At 37.6% G+C, this 14,028-nt stretch overlaps 1 protein-coding gene across 1 annotated transcript; it reads right to left on the bottom strand.

The window, feature by feature from the left end:
- Positions 1-2,223: 2,223 nt before the first annotated feature.
- Positions 2,224-13,121, bottom strand: LOC102808836 (uncharacterized). Its single transcript, XM_006819040.3, has 11 exons — positions 12,857-13,121; positions 9,656-9,735; positions 8,581-8,678; positions 8,303-8,387; positions 7,986-8,049; positions 7,038-7,170; positions 6,470-6,588; positions 5,756-5,997; positions 3,920-5,093; positions 3,626-3,754; positions 2,224-3,404 (listed from the first exon to the last, which is right to left on the bottom strand). Exons 1-11 carry the CDS (start codon positions 12,956-12,958, stop codon positions 3,153-3,155), a joined length of 2,478 nt encoding a protein of 825 aa, XP_006819103.2. The 5' UTR covers positions 12,959-13,121; the 3' UTR covers positions 2,224-3,152.
- Positions 13,122-14,028: the final 907 nt, after the last annotated feature.

The following is a 14,028-nucleotide window of genomic DNA, read 5'->3' as shown; positions in this document are numbered from 1 at the left end:
TGGGAATCATGTGTTCCCATTTTATTGTAGTTACCCAATGATGTCTCATCCAATGCAAACGCTTTTGATTCTGCTGGTAACACGTTGTTAGATCTGTGATTATGAAACTTTCCTGAATTTTTGGACAACTGTGTAATATTCTCACTTCCATTGTCATCCATAGTGGTCACGTGATACGCGATGTTGCTATTTACACTGTGAATTACACGAGAATCATATTCTGATGTCTCTTCTGGGTTTGAGTCAGAAAGCCCACTGAATGATGTATTTGTTGACATTGACACTGAATTATTTAATCCAGTATTAATACAATGATCTTCAATCTCGTGGTATTCATTTGAGACTGAACCATGATACTGTAATACTTTAACTTCATGTGAGCTCGCACCTGTTAGCCTATCAGAACAAAAATATTACTGAAGTATATAGAAACGGCTAGTGGCAATATCAATTTGCAGGCAAACATGCATGGTATTCAAGTATTAGATACATTGGATCCACCACAAATCGTACATGGTGTATATGCCATGTTGGTTAGTCTACTAATATTAATAGTTCATAGTATGATGCAGGTTACTCCCATAAAATCTATGAATCATCTCAAGATAACTTTCATAATCATAATATCAGCAATTATTTAAAAATAATGTGATTTTCTTTTGCATTTGTTGTCAAAATTAGAAGATTTAAATGAGTACAATCCTGGTGTACGTAATTTTTCAATTTTGCATCGTTTTTTCTAAAACAAATGAAGACTATCATTCAAAAATCCTGTGGCAATTTCATCGGGGCACAGAGAGTGAGTAAGCGCACATTAATGAATACATTGTTAATTCATCAACACTCAGATGATTTATTCTGCTATAAAATTATGTTGTGACATATATTCCTTCTTATATCCAAGCTTTTTGAAATATGTACACCTTGCCATATATACAACTCGAGTAATGATTACAACTAGCTTAAATACAGTTCTACTAATTTTAATATTTTTATCTCTGTGTAACAGCAATCCATCTATGAATCATTGAATGATACAGCCAGCCAAAGCTGTTAGTATAATTGGACATGTTTAAATAAGTAAACTGCAAGGTGAACTTTCTATTGAACTTAATAGTTTCAGTCACCTGTCGTCGGTTTTCAATACCACCATAACAATTACAACACTACAGTCATTTTGCTTATTTGAGTATTTCACATGGAACGAATTTAAATCACAGTTCTTGCGCAAAGAAGCATAAATTACACCACGAATTCCGTGATACTACATTACTCACAGTGTCTCATCATCGATGAGTGGACCATCACTGTCAGTGTCACTTGACGGCTCTGGTTTGCCATCAAGACAACCAATCCAGTCTGGAGCATCTATTGCAAGCAAAGCAACCGTTGTTGTTATCCCCTCTAGATTGGCCCCTTCTCTCTGTGAATCTTCTATGGACATTGTAAAGCGTTCACTGAGATGTTAACTCGTTATAGATGTGCGGTGATTTAGCTGACTCTGTATAGTATGATTGTATCTGTTTGGCAGCACATTGTGGAAAGTCTGTTTAAGTCACAGCTACGTTCTTATCAACCGGGTTCGCAATTACACACGGGTGAGCAATAACCTGCATGGTAGATCTGTAAATATTAGGTCTACGTGGCCAGTTGTTAAATATTAACTATTGCTTAAGTCAATAGAGCGTGTGTTCCCACATACATAACATTAACGATGCTAACTTAAAACTCTATCAAAGTTGAGCTGCCAAATATTCATTCCTTACATCTGATTTAAACTGTACAAACTCGACATTTGAAAGGTCAGATATTAAACCTTATAAAAAGTTGGCGAAATAATACAATAATTGTTTTGTCTGGTTTTACAGGTTTTTCAATACATTTTTAAAAAGTATTGTAACATTAAACGTGTATATACTATCTTTAGGTAGATTGGGCCAACATCGGCAGTGATCATGATATAATAACGCCAAACATGAGTGGTATTATTGAAGTGTTTGCTCTCGTTTAGTGGGATTGGACGCTGATGCATTTTAAAACTAGTGCCCATTGAAACTCTGTCTAGTTTGCAGTGCATAAAACTATCATATCCACCACTCGATATCCTCATCAAGAATTAATGCTAAGCAGCAAAGTAAAACTGTGTAGCCTGTTGGGGCAAAGGCCTAAGTATCGTATTGCACAAAAATAATGTTGGACTTACTTACATAAAATCAGTTGGTGTTGGTAATCAAGAACTGCTTTAATGTTTAATGGCCTGAGCCATTTATAAAAACAAACATTTCACACGTATAGTTGTGGCAGTAATACCATGATAATTTATGTCTATAAAAATATAGTAGCATTTATTTCAACAACGTTTTATGTGAAAGTATCTAAATAATCTAACAATAGTGAAAACATATTTGCATCTCTGTTGTTCGACAATATATATATATAGAACTCATACTGTAAATATGGTGTATTGATTTCTACCAAATTTCAAGGAGTTGAATTTTTTTTAATGCAGCAAATCAAAATTTAACTACATAATGCTTATTTATTGCTCGTATATTTACACTTCATGTTGCATATACACGTGGCAGGGACTCCTGCATGTGTCAATGAGAGGATGTGACCAAAGCTGATGTTGTATATGCACTCATATGTCGCCTGGATACAAACAACGTCCATGACCAAACGGCCTATATGTTTACCTATAGAATTTAGAGTTCATAGACAAATCCAACAAACCAACATTTATGTATCAGAATCATGCCCAAAATTGAGTTATCGCCAAGATGTTGCCAGACTGTTATTTTGATTTTGACACGCAAGACATGTATTTGTTTGCTTAGTTGAGTTTCACAGTTAAAATGTGGTACACACTTTTATCAATTATTATAAATTTTATATAATTTAAAGTAAGTAATTTATCATCTCAATAATAATAAAAATGTGACTGCAATCAAGAGAACTGTGCTTATTGGAAATAAAATGTTGTACCCGCAACATGTGCTTATAGTCAGAACTTAAAGTCTTTTCAGTCAATCAAACGAACTAGGCCTGTCTCAGGATGATATGTAACACTTGCTGCTTAGGAAGAGAACTGATTATGTTTTATTCTCAACATGTGCTTATAGTCAGAAGTTAAATTAATTGCAGCATATGCTTCATGCGTCAATTTCCTCCACGTCTTCGTGTACTTCTTTAAATGGGGATAAGTGTTCAAACCCACTGTTGCGACCAAGTTCGGATTTAAGAGCGTCAATAGTCTTGTCCTTTTCACTTAATTCTTTGACAGCCTGAAAAAGCTGAAACCTCAGCTCGTGCAACCTGCGATCGATTTCTTTGTCAGCTCTGTCGCTGTTGTCAGTAGCAGTTGGCACAGATATGGCGGGTTCATGAATTTGACGATCAGGAGTCTGAAAACAATATATAAAAGTTATACTACAGTATCCTGTATTCGAGAACTGCTTCCCATTTGTGAGGACCACATGGTGTTATTCAACTCAAAAACAGATGTTAATATCCAGTATGTATGTAACAGGTCATGATGATCTATTAAAACGTGATTTTTGCAGTTATATTATAATTTCATCTGTAACTAAACATAGTTGTGAGTGACATTTATCATCTTACATACCATTTGAGATGATTGTACGGATGCAGTTTTTCTAGCAACGAGTAGTTTAAGATCAACAGCCATTCTGTGGGAATCTATGAACTTTTCAACTTCCCTTGGTCGTAAACTGGAGACAGATTTATCATTTACCTGTAACAAATGTAGTACACTAGTCAGTATTTTATAATATCATAAATATGTTTTTTATGAAGTCACTCTGGTGCGTGCAGAATAAAGCGTCTTTTGAATATCAGTACAGCACCGAAATTGCATAAATTTCAGGTATGATCTAAAGTCAGGTATGAATAACCTCACCTGTAAAATTAGATCTCCAATCTGTAAATCACTCTGCCTGCCAATAAGGTTCCTTCCAAGTTCAGCGACGCATACAAAACCTCCAGCATCTTCAGTGTCTGTATCTGATTCAGTCTCCATCGATGACTCAGATGTAGTTGATGACTGATAAACTGACCTTCTAGTTGGCCTTTGAGAAGATGTTACAGAAGACACAGTCAGGCGAATTCCCCAGCCTCTGTGTGCACCATTCAGGTGTCGTCTCAAGACAACAACATTGAGAATGGTGTATCCATGTAGAGTTTCTAGGATTGGTTTCAAAGATGAATGATAAGTATCAAAATGAGGCAGAGATTGACACTTCTTGATTGTTGATTTCTCAAATGGTCGCACCATCGGAATTGGACGTTTTTGAAGGACAGGTTGTCTGGAGATTTTGATTGGCTTACGAGGTCCCTCACAAATGTCAACTACTTGTTCATTGGCATATTTAATATCCTGATGCTGGTTCCCAGATTCGAATGTTTTGACAGGCATTGTCGAACACCGTGGCCGAAAACCAGATTGAGGCATCCCTGTTGAGTTTTGCCGTGCGATTGTGGCCACCTGTGTTGAATTTACAATATGAGACTCTCTTGGCTGGACGCCATCAGAACACCTCAATCCTGTCCTTGGATCTGTATTTATGTTATGCATTTTCTGTGAAAAGTCTGTGTAGCATGATCTAGGACGGACTTTTTCGTTTGGTATATGTTTTCTGTGTACATTAGCTTCAGAAATGTGGTTCTTATTCCGCCTTATTTCCACATGCATATTTGTCTTAGTGAGTGCATTTTGTACATAATGATCTTGACATCCTGGTACAGCTCCTTCAATGGAGTTTGAAGGCAGTGAGTTTGTTCTGTCCACTGTATAATGTCTCATGTCAGATTCTACGGAAGATGTTACTGATGGCACTCTTTCAATAGCTCCCAATGACAGTGATTGTGTCCTGTCCACTGTATAATGCTGTCTCTTGTCATCTTCCACAGAAGATGCTGCGGATAAATAATTATGTATAGGTTGTCTTGTCCGGGCATTTTCTGGATGTGGGTGATACACTGTGGAAAAGTTTGTTTTAGAGTAACTTGTAGCGTAATGGTCATTTCTGGTTACCGGAGGTGCCTTGTTTTGATCCAAATGCGAGAAAGACTTACTGCAACAGTAAAAAAATGTATAGTTAGAAGATTTTCCGCAGCTCACGTTTATAATTACAGTTTTTTATTATTATTTTTTAATTTTGTATTGTTCAAATTGCTTGATAATAATTAGTCTTTTGTCTAAAATAAAATGTTAATGTTGTTTTCTGATGAAGAATGACCAAATTGATTATGATATAACGTAAACTAAAATACTGTTTTTGAAACATACACAGTATTTGAAAATTTGAAGAATAAAAGACATCATCAAATCAGCTTATCTTTTCGGGTTGCTTGACTGTTGTAAGATCAGAAAATACTTCACCATAATAACGAGGCTACAGTACATAGGTTTACAACCCGTGAATTTATTTAAAATTGCCACAGTGAGTGGGAGAGATGGCAACCGAACGGTCGCAATGCCTATGAAATAACTGAAAACATCTGTGTGAAATGATTCATATTCATAATGAATGCATTGTAATACAAACAACAACAAAAAGCAATAACGATATATTGGATGGCATGAATCGGAAATGATAGTATTGGTCGTGAGCAAATAGCATTGGAGGTAATAAACCAAGCCTAATGAAAGAAAAATGGAACATAACTTTCAACAAGTAATTTCACATGAAATATGAATAAACATATATGTATCATTTATAATTACTCAACTTACCTGTTTTTCATACATTCTTGTTTCTCTATTTGCATGGCAGTCTTCTTCGGAGCTATGGGATCACCCTTTTTGACGTATTGGTGACATTTTCTTAAGTGACCATTAGTACCTTCTGTAGAAGTATATGGGGTGTAGTGGGCATTGACAGGTTGGGATGTATTGACCCATCGTTTAATGTATTGTTCTTTCTGCATCTTTACCATGGCAATGTGTATTTTATCTTCCCGTCTTTCATAGTTTTCCTGTGGAATAAAATTACGGTAGAATTTATATAATTTTGATGGATTTTTGCTGAGCGTATAATGTGAAGAAGAACAACTATATCTTAAAATAGTATTTCAATCTTTGTTGTTCAATATATTAAATATAACTTCTTACATCACATCGACATTCACATTATATAGGCAAAGGGAAAATGCATGTTCAAGAACACAAAACATGGTCAAAACCGGAAGAAGAAATACAATATTCCCCGTTTTTTGCAATGAATATATCTTTGTTGGTTACAAGGTTTGATCCATGTATAATAACAAAAATGTGACTGAACAACGGCATTAAATTTAAAAAAAGTCTCATTTGAAACAAAGCTGGTTAAAGCTTTACTATTTTTACACTTTTGGGCAAAAACATTTCTTTTTCTCTTACATATATTGTGTATGCCAAGCGTTCTGTTCTATGTTGACGTATTATGTTAATTTAACTAAAAAATATTACCTCGTCCTCTAGACACTTCGACGACTTGTCTCGGCGACGTAACTTGAATGTTTTAGGTCCAGGCGTCTTCTTTGAACAACTCAACGGCAGGTACTCGGCTCTTAGAGGCATGGACGTAACTACAGAATTTAATTGTGGGAAAGGTTGTAAGTAACTATTAAATCGGGAAGGTCGTCACCTGCGCACGCGCGGGAATTGAGTTCCAAGCTATGATAACAACACACGCTAAGATCACAAAGGCTCATGGGTAGACGCTTGTTTGTAAACAATGACAAGCTATGGCCATCTGACGCATGCGCAGGTGACGACTCCCCCGCTTTAAAGTTGATGTTGAACTGAAAAAGCAACTCAAAATACCGTGGGCTTCTCTGTCCTATATGTCTGTCTACCCCGTGACATCGTATACGCAAATAAAACTCGTCTCCAACAAAGCTATTTCCGCTGAATTGTGATTTGAACGAAAAGTGCGCATGTAGGCTGGATGCAGTTTCCATGAACTCTTATTTGAACAGAGGGTAGCACAAATTAAATGACATGACCCATGGACCATCATATAACTAATACTTACAGCCGGTTTCAACTGAATATTCACAGAGTTGAAAATCAGTGGCCTGTTCTTTGCATTTATACTTGAGCAGAGAGAGTCGTACTATTTCTTTGCTGTGTGTGCTTTCACACACATGCATTGTCTTGTACGGCATCTGTGCGTAGAGATTGGAAATAATTGAACTAGTTGTTAATGCGTTAATGTGTCGATCTCAACGGATATTTTGTCTCAATTGCGACTTGCCCACCCTGTCTATCGTGTTCGCAATCTCTTCAATCAGAGAATCTTTTTTTCGCGTAACAAGATAATAAATTCTCTCATCTGCTGCAATTCCAAATCTCGGCTGTCTTGAATTGGTTAGTCGGCATTTGAGAATTTCCATGTCTATGTGCCATACCCTGCTCATGACATGGTACATAAGATCAAAATATTGTCATCGCTGAATATACGACAAATCGACTACAAAATGTACTACGCACATTTACATGTGGTAACCATTACGTGACCATTATTTACTTAGTACATCTTTTGAAAACATCCTTGTTATTATAATTGAACTAGAGTACATTAGATACAACGACGCAATGGACACACCAAGTTAATGCCGCCCTCTAGTGGCGAAGTGCTTCTGTGACGTAACTGGGTGACTTGAAATCTGTTCAAAGCGTCGATATCGTGTTGATCTGTGGCTGTCCATCAATACAAAATTTATTTTCAAGATATGTTATTAAATTCTAGACAATGAATCAAACGACAACACAAGAAAACACGTTTGTCGATTTGAATGACATTGCTTTCACCCATTTTATTTTGACGTCACAGAGGCGCTCCGTCACTTGAGGGCGCAATATATAGAAATTGTGTATTGGGTCGCAGCATGCTTGATTACTATATGTATATGTTGGTACTGTATATTTTGGTGAATGACTGAATTATTCGGTGTTTACTTTGGTGCGTTAAATTTCTTACCTCCGGGTCCAATATCTCGCCGTACACTTTGATAATTGCTCCTCTCTTGATCTTCAAAGAAAATCTTATAAAACAAGCATAAATAAATCGTTTATTTTCTCGTGCAGTGTTTCAGTGTCGGTCTTTGTATCATATATTGCTTCAGTCAGTTGTGGTTGACTGATCCTCGGCAGTATGTACGTTGTCGCATAAAGTGACGATATGTAGACGAGATCGAAAAGTGTTCATCCATGAATTCTACTCTCAGACTGTAGTAATAATGATTTATTACCGAAGGTCAAATAAATATTATTTTGAATACAAATAGTCTGTCTTACCTTGTCGTTTCTGATGGTTGACACATTTGCAGGAGCAATGGCTTTGTGTCGTCTTCCAGTAATATGGCCGTCGAAACATTTGGATCTGCACGTAGGATGAATTGGTATGGTTATTTATTTGTGATTCTGTGGTGTGTACAATTGTGTGAACATGATGAACATGTATCGGCTAATCTGGTTAATGTGTTAATTTGTTAAAATGGGTCGTTCATACACCAATGTGTCATGCGGTGTTCAAGCGGTCTGGCGCCCTCGTATAAGGACAAATGGTGACTTACCTGGTTTTGAGATTCCCGTTTCCATGGTCAGGTAATAAAGATTCGGGTCGTGGGTTTCCAATCTATATTTGTATAACACCATTTTAATCAGGTCTTTGCTGTGTAGTTGAATAATACATGATACTATTAAAACTGCGTACTGCAATGCAAATTAGCAGTATGGCTCCCTTGTACCTGACAGCAGGTGACTTTTCACACGCAATTAGTCCGCCGGGGAAATCTACACAAGTCTAGTTATCCCTTCGTGTGAAATAATGATTCATAGTCTGGTGACGTCATATACTTCACTATATACACTATACTACACTTAATTGAGCGGCTCGTCTGCATGATAGTTTTTTTCAGGAGTGTCAACAGCCGCCAATGTTTAACATGTCTGCCAGTACTAGTCATTCAACCCTGTCAGTTCAACTTCCCAGGCGTGCTCAAATTTAAAATTATAAATACATATATTCAGGTTAATAGAATACAATTTTGCTAGAAACTTAAATGAGATCTAGATTTACTAAAAAAATGCATCAAATTTACCAAAATGCGTTGTGTTTAAACCAAAAAATCCATTTTGGGGTTTTTCTATATTCACATCATAGACACTTTTTTCGACTTTTCTTCGTAGATTTACGAAGGTCACGTTAGTACGCATAAGCCCACGAGGAATTTCGTTTATTTGTCAAACGAATACAACTATGTTCGTTAACAAAACATCGTTTTTATTTTACAATAAACCATACCCTCCTGTTACCCTACCATACTAAACTCAATAATTTAGACATCCACTGTCAATTTACACAAAATAAAACCAACATAATGTTTTCAAATTTCTCTAAAATTTGATAAACAGATGTAACTAATAAACAATACTGTCCGTTTTGTCCAATATTATCGAAAAACATTCTAGAAAAAAGTCGTGAAAATCGAAAATGGTGGAAATTTAAATGATTTTGAATTTATCTCAAAGCTTTCTGAGGCATTTACAACTTTTGAGAGCATAACTGTGAAAATATCTCAAACAATCGTTTTTGTAAGTAGGCTATGACGAGACATTGAAGCGTGCAGTGTAGAGGTGTAGTATTACCTGGTGGTTTCCGTGGTAACAACGAATGTCTTGTACTCCCATTCTTTCCGCAGTATACTGGCATGTACCCGGATGGAGCCCTGTAATGTGAATACGGAATAGTTTAATGTTTGCTGTTCACATTGGAATCTGTATAGGGTGTGTCAGGTGTATGTAGAAATGAAACACTTGTTTTAAATTGGCAGACACGGATTTGTTATTTTCGTACACAATATTCCCGCTATAAAAACCAAACATCGTGGGAATGTGAGTGAAAGAAACGTAAACCTAGACAATATGCCAAGCTTTAAATGAAAATTTGTCACCGGCCTTGATTCCAGACTAGGACCTCTCACAAGCTCGAAATTTGTCCTTCAGCGCAAGGTTAGTGAGCAGCTCCCCCCCCCCCCTCTCCCCCCCCCCCCGCAAAATTCCGTGCCACCGCCTCTGTACTTTGGGTGGCAGAAAAAGTCCAAATTATTGATTTAATAATTCTCTCTAAATGTTAGTTTACCCCTGTAAAATCTTTCTCTGTCCCTGCCCTCCGCCAGAATGTGTATTGGTCATCCCTTAAACGTGGTATGTTGTGAAATATTCTCTTCATTCTTCGCTAGACACGTACAAACAGTATTTTCAGCGTAAACAAGTTAATTTATCAATCATTTACAGAATAGTGTATGTATGTACACATCCAGTCAGAATGTAACATATATTTAGGTCGATTGTCACTACACACAGTTCAGGTTACGAGGCCAGTTTCCATGGAAACGAAGGTACATTATATCTACCCCAGGTGGTTTGACATAATAGAGGTAAATATTACTGTCTCTGATTTCAACGCTAAATATTTTGTTTCTATTTTTACATGCGTCTGTATTTTAAATAGCCTTGGGGAAATTAGATATTGAAGTTTGTGGTATTTGAATAAAAAAATCTTTTAAAAATGTAAATATCAAAGTAATATTGTACACATGATTGTTTGATCGAAATGCATTATGGGAAAATATAGGAGCGTCGCTTGATTAAAAAAACTAGTTCGCCCTTGGCATAGCCACGTGTATCTGTTTTCGTTTACATTTATACCATTGTTCCAGGGGCTCAGTTATCATTGGACGTCTTTCACACTAACCGGATATTGACAAAACATTTGCCATTCAAGCACCTGAAAAGACGAAAACACGAGTGTTTGCAAACTTATTGTGTAAGTGTCCCGTTTCACACTCGACTTGGTGTTGTTTTCGACGTCGCTATCCATTGGTACAAAATCTACCTCCTTTTCACTCGACTCGACTCCCATTCTGTGTCGGTTTCAATGAACGACAAAGAGACTTCCGGAAGTGCTATGAATAGTATCAATAATGAGCGCACAATGTGGATTAAACGTTTATTGTGGAGTATTCAAGTAGGCGCTCTTTTCAAGCATACACTTGTGTATAAAAAGCGGGAAGCGAATAACTAAACAGTTAATTCGACATCACAGTGTTCACTATATCCACCAGCTGTCCTATCACAATGCGACTTTTTATTCGACCGCCCTGTCCTCGAAGATTCATTGAGTTCATAACTGGGTCAGTGAGTTGACAAGATTCCGATTTTGTTAATGCAGTCAATACACGTGTGTGTGCGAACGTATCTATTTTTCAGAAAGGCACGTCGGGTAGAATGAAAACAGGGTAGTTGTTAAACTGATATACAATATTAAAATTATTTTGAAATGCTAAAAAATTCTCACAAATTATCGAATTATTACTTGATATTTGTGTTCCCATGTTTTGAATCCAGTAAACTAAACAGCAAACCCGGTAAAGAATTGCGACGTCACTGGCGCGGCGTGGCCGGGATATAATATTCAGTCGCTTTGCATAGGTGTGTGCATTCCCTGGCATTGATAATGTGCACAGTGGATGTGCAAAAACGGGAAGATGTACTTTTGAAAAGTGGAACGTACTTCATTCTTACTTCTGCATTTATTTTGAAATGAACTTCTCAAATTAAACGTTTTAAAGAGATTTAAGAGAAGAGATTAGTTAAAATTATTATTATGAAATGGTGATTTAAAATTGATAATATCAAAATTAATATTAACACATCGTCCTCTGCTGAAAACAACATAACATCAGCTGGTGATGTAGTTGTATACCAAGAATGGAAGCGGATGAAGCTTTTCTTTTTTCTTGGACTCATGATACAATACATTGCTAAAAAAAAACGTCCCTTGAAATAACCAGATGTGTCAGCACGTCGCTAGTCAGTGTGATCACTCGGCGCATAATTATCGAAAGACGGTAAATACTATATGGTCTGTTTATATTACTTTCTGTGTACGTGCAATTCTGTCATCAACACAAGGCATCGCTATCAGCGTGGTGATTAGTGGCCCTGGAACTATATGAAGGAGTTGTGACTTAGCGCCGGGTGATCGATGTCCTGCACGCCAAACCAAATCTTCAAGCACGCTCAATTACGATCAAAGTAACGCTTGGTTTAAGCACCGTCCCTCAACACGGTGAGGGACGGTGGTTTAAGATGGAGGGCGGAAATGCAATGTTCTCCGTGTCAACCGCCTATCATGGTGTTTAGGTGGTCTATGTGTGAGAAAGTAAAATCGTTTTACAGATACTTCCTCTATATATCAACTACCTGTTGATTTAACATGTCATATCCAGAACCCGCGGCAGATCACTGACACGCACCGGTGGCTGTCTTGTAAAGGACCGAGGTAAAGAACCTCCCGAGTTATGTCATATTATGCTCGAGGAATATAAAACACCTTATTTTGGTTTCTAACGCGTTTCTCTTTTTTAAGTCTATAAATATATCGAGACTTGAAAAAGCAAATTAGCTGTGCATGACCGTGAAGCGGAACAAGTATTTGGAGGGATTCCGACGGAGAGCAAGGCTGGAAGGTTTTGTAAACACATTTCAGTTTAGGTGGTGTGTTGGTTCGCCGAAGTGGAAGAAGGGGCCTTTATGTGTGCGTCGGTTGTGAATAGTCTGGTGCTGGGGCCCACGAAGTGTGTACAATGTTTGGTACCAAACGAGCCAATAAAATGCTTACGCAATACTCATGTGTACTCACTGACAGTGTCGAGCGAAAACGGTTCTTTTTTTAAAAGTCACGGTGAAAGTTGGCATGATTGTAAGACGTGTAAGACGCTATAAACTGGGAACTGGGAGACAGATGTAACAAACGCCGTTCGTTTTTGACGTAAAGGTACTCACGCAGTTATCGTTATTTTCCCATACCGAGTCGTCCGCCTGGGCGAGGGAAGGCAGTGACTTGGATTTCTTGACGTCTCGGTACGTGGTACAGTGTTTCAACATCGTCCCGGTGAACAAAATTGGAATATTCAATCTGTAGAAACTGCTATTAAAAATCCGATTCAAGTTAAAACCGTAATTGGACAAGCCGCGTACGGGAAGGCATGTCACAAACCAACAGCTATCGGGAAGTGAAACGTAAACACGCCACTAACACAGAACCCACTGGTCATTGGAATTAACTGGTTTGTTTGACGGTACCAAAATATACAAAGAAGGCGGGAACACTTCCCTTTGTCGTAATGTAAATTCCTTTATAGTGACTAACAATTGAATGAATATGTATTCAATTGAAGTCCATTCATATACCTGAGCACGACCTTTGACAAATTAGAAAACCAACTCATTACACTACTTCCTTTGCGGTGTGGAATCATCAGCCTCGTTCAGGATCAATTTATTTGTCTCGGCAAAACTGGTTAAAACACCGTTCATTTTGAACTGCTTACTTTTAAAATAACTTCCACTATACTTGTTCCATATCAAGGACAAAACATAGAATCGGTCTGTAAACACCTAGAAAATACCTAGTGCATGTACCAACGAACATAGAACACACTGTCGACCAAGAGATGGCCTAACGTGACCCGAACCTTCAAGGTATTTCCAATTAATACGGGACTGAAGCCAGCGAGGAGATTTACGATCGAGGTGTCACCGAGCGGATACAATTTGTTTAAGGGCATGTGCGTACAACTGTATGGTCCTAAGGCGTTGACAAGACTATAGTAAAGAACAATTTGTTTTTTTTATTGCTCTGTAGAGGTGACGAGGGCAGTAAATAAATACATGATGTTAGCGAGTGTACAGGAAACTCATCATATTCCTATCAACGGTAAAGACGGTCATGGTGGGCGTATAAAGACACACTGAAAATCGTCGCCTAATACACTCCCAATACACACAAATACTTTGTGACTGACGAAAGTGGAAACACCACCCCGAGAGTCACAATAGTATACGAGTCCGACCAATCTACGCGCTGCTGTTGTTATCGTCCAAGACAATTAAAGGGCGGTGGTCGTCGCGTCACGCATGTGCGAGATATATGGGTCTCATATAGACAAAGATGG

The sequence above is a fragment of the Saccoglossus kowalevskii genome, chromosome 22 (assembly GCF_978046115.1).
Source record: "Saccoglossus kowalevskii chromosome 22, keSacKowa6.1, whole genome shotgun sequence".
NCBI classification, from domain to species: Eukaryota; Metazoa; Hemichordata; class Enteropneusta; family Harrimaniidae; genus Saccoglossus; species Saccoglossus kowalevskii.
This window is presented reverse-complemented; position numbering and strand designations above follow the sequence as displayed.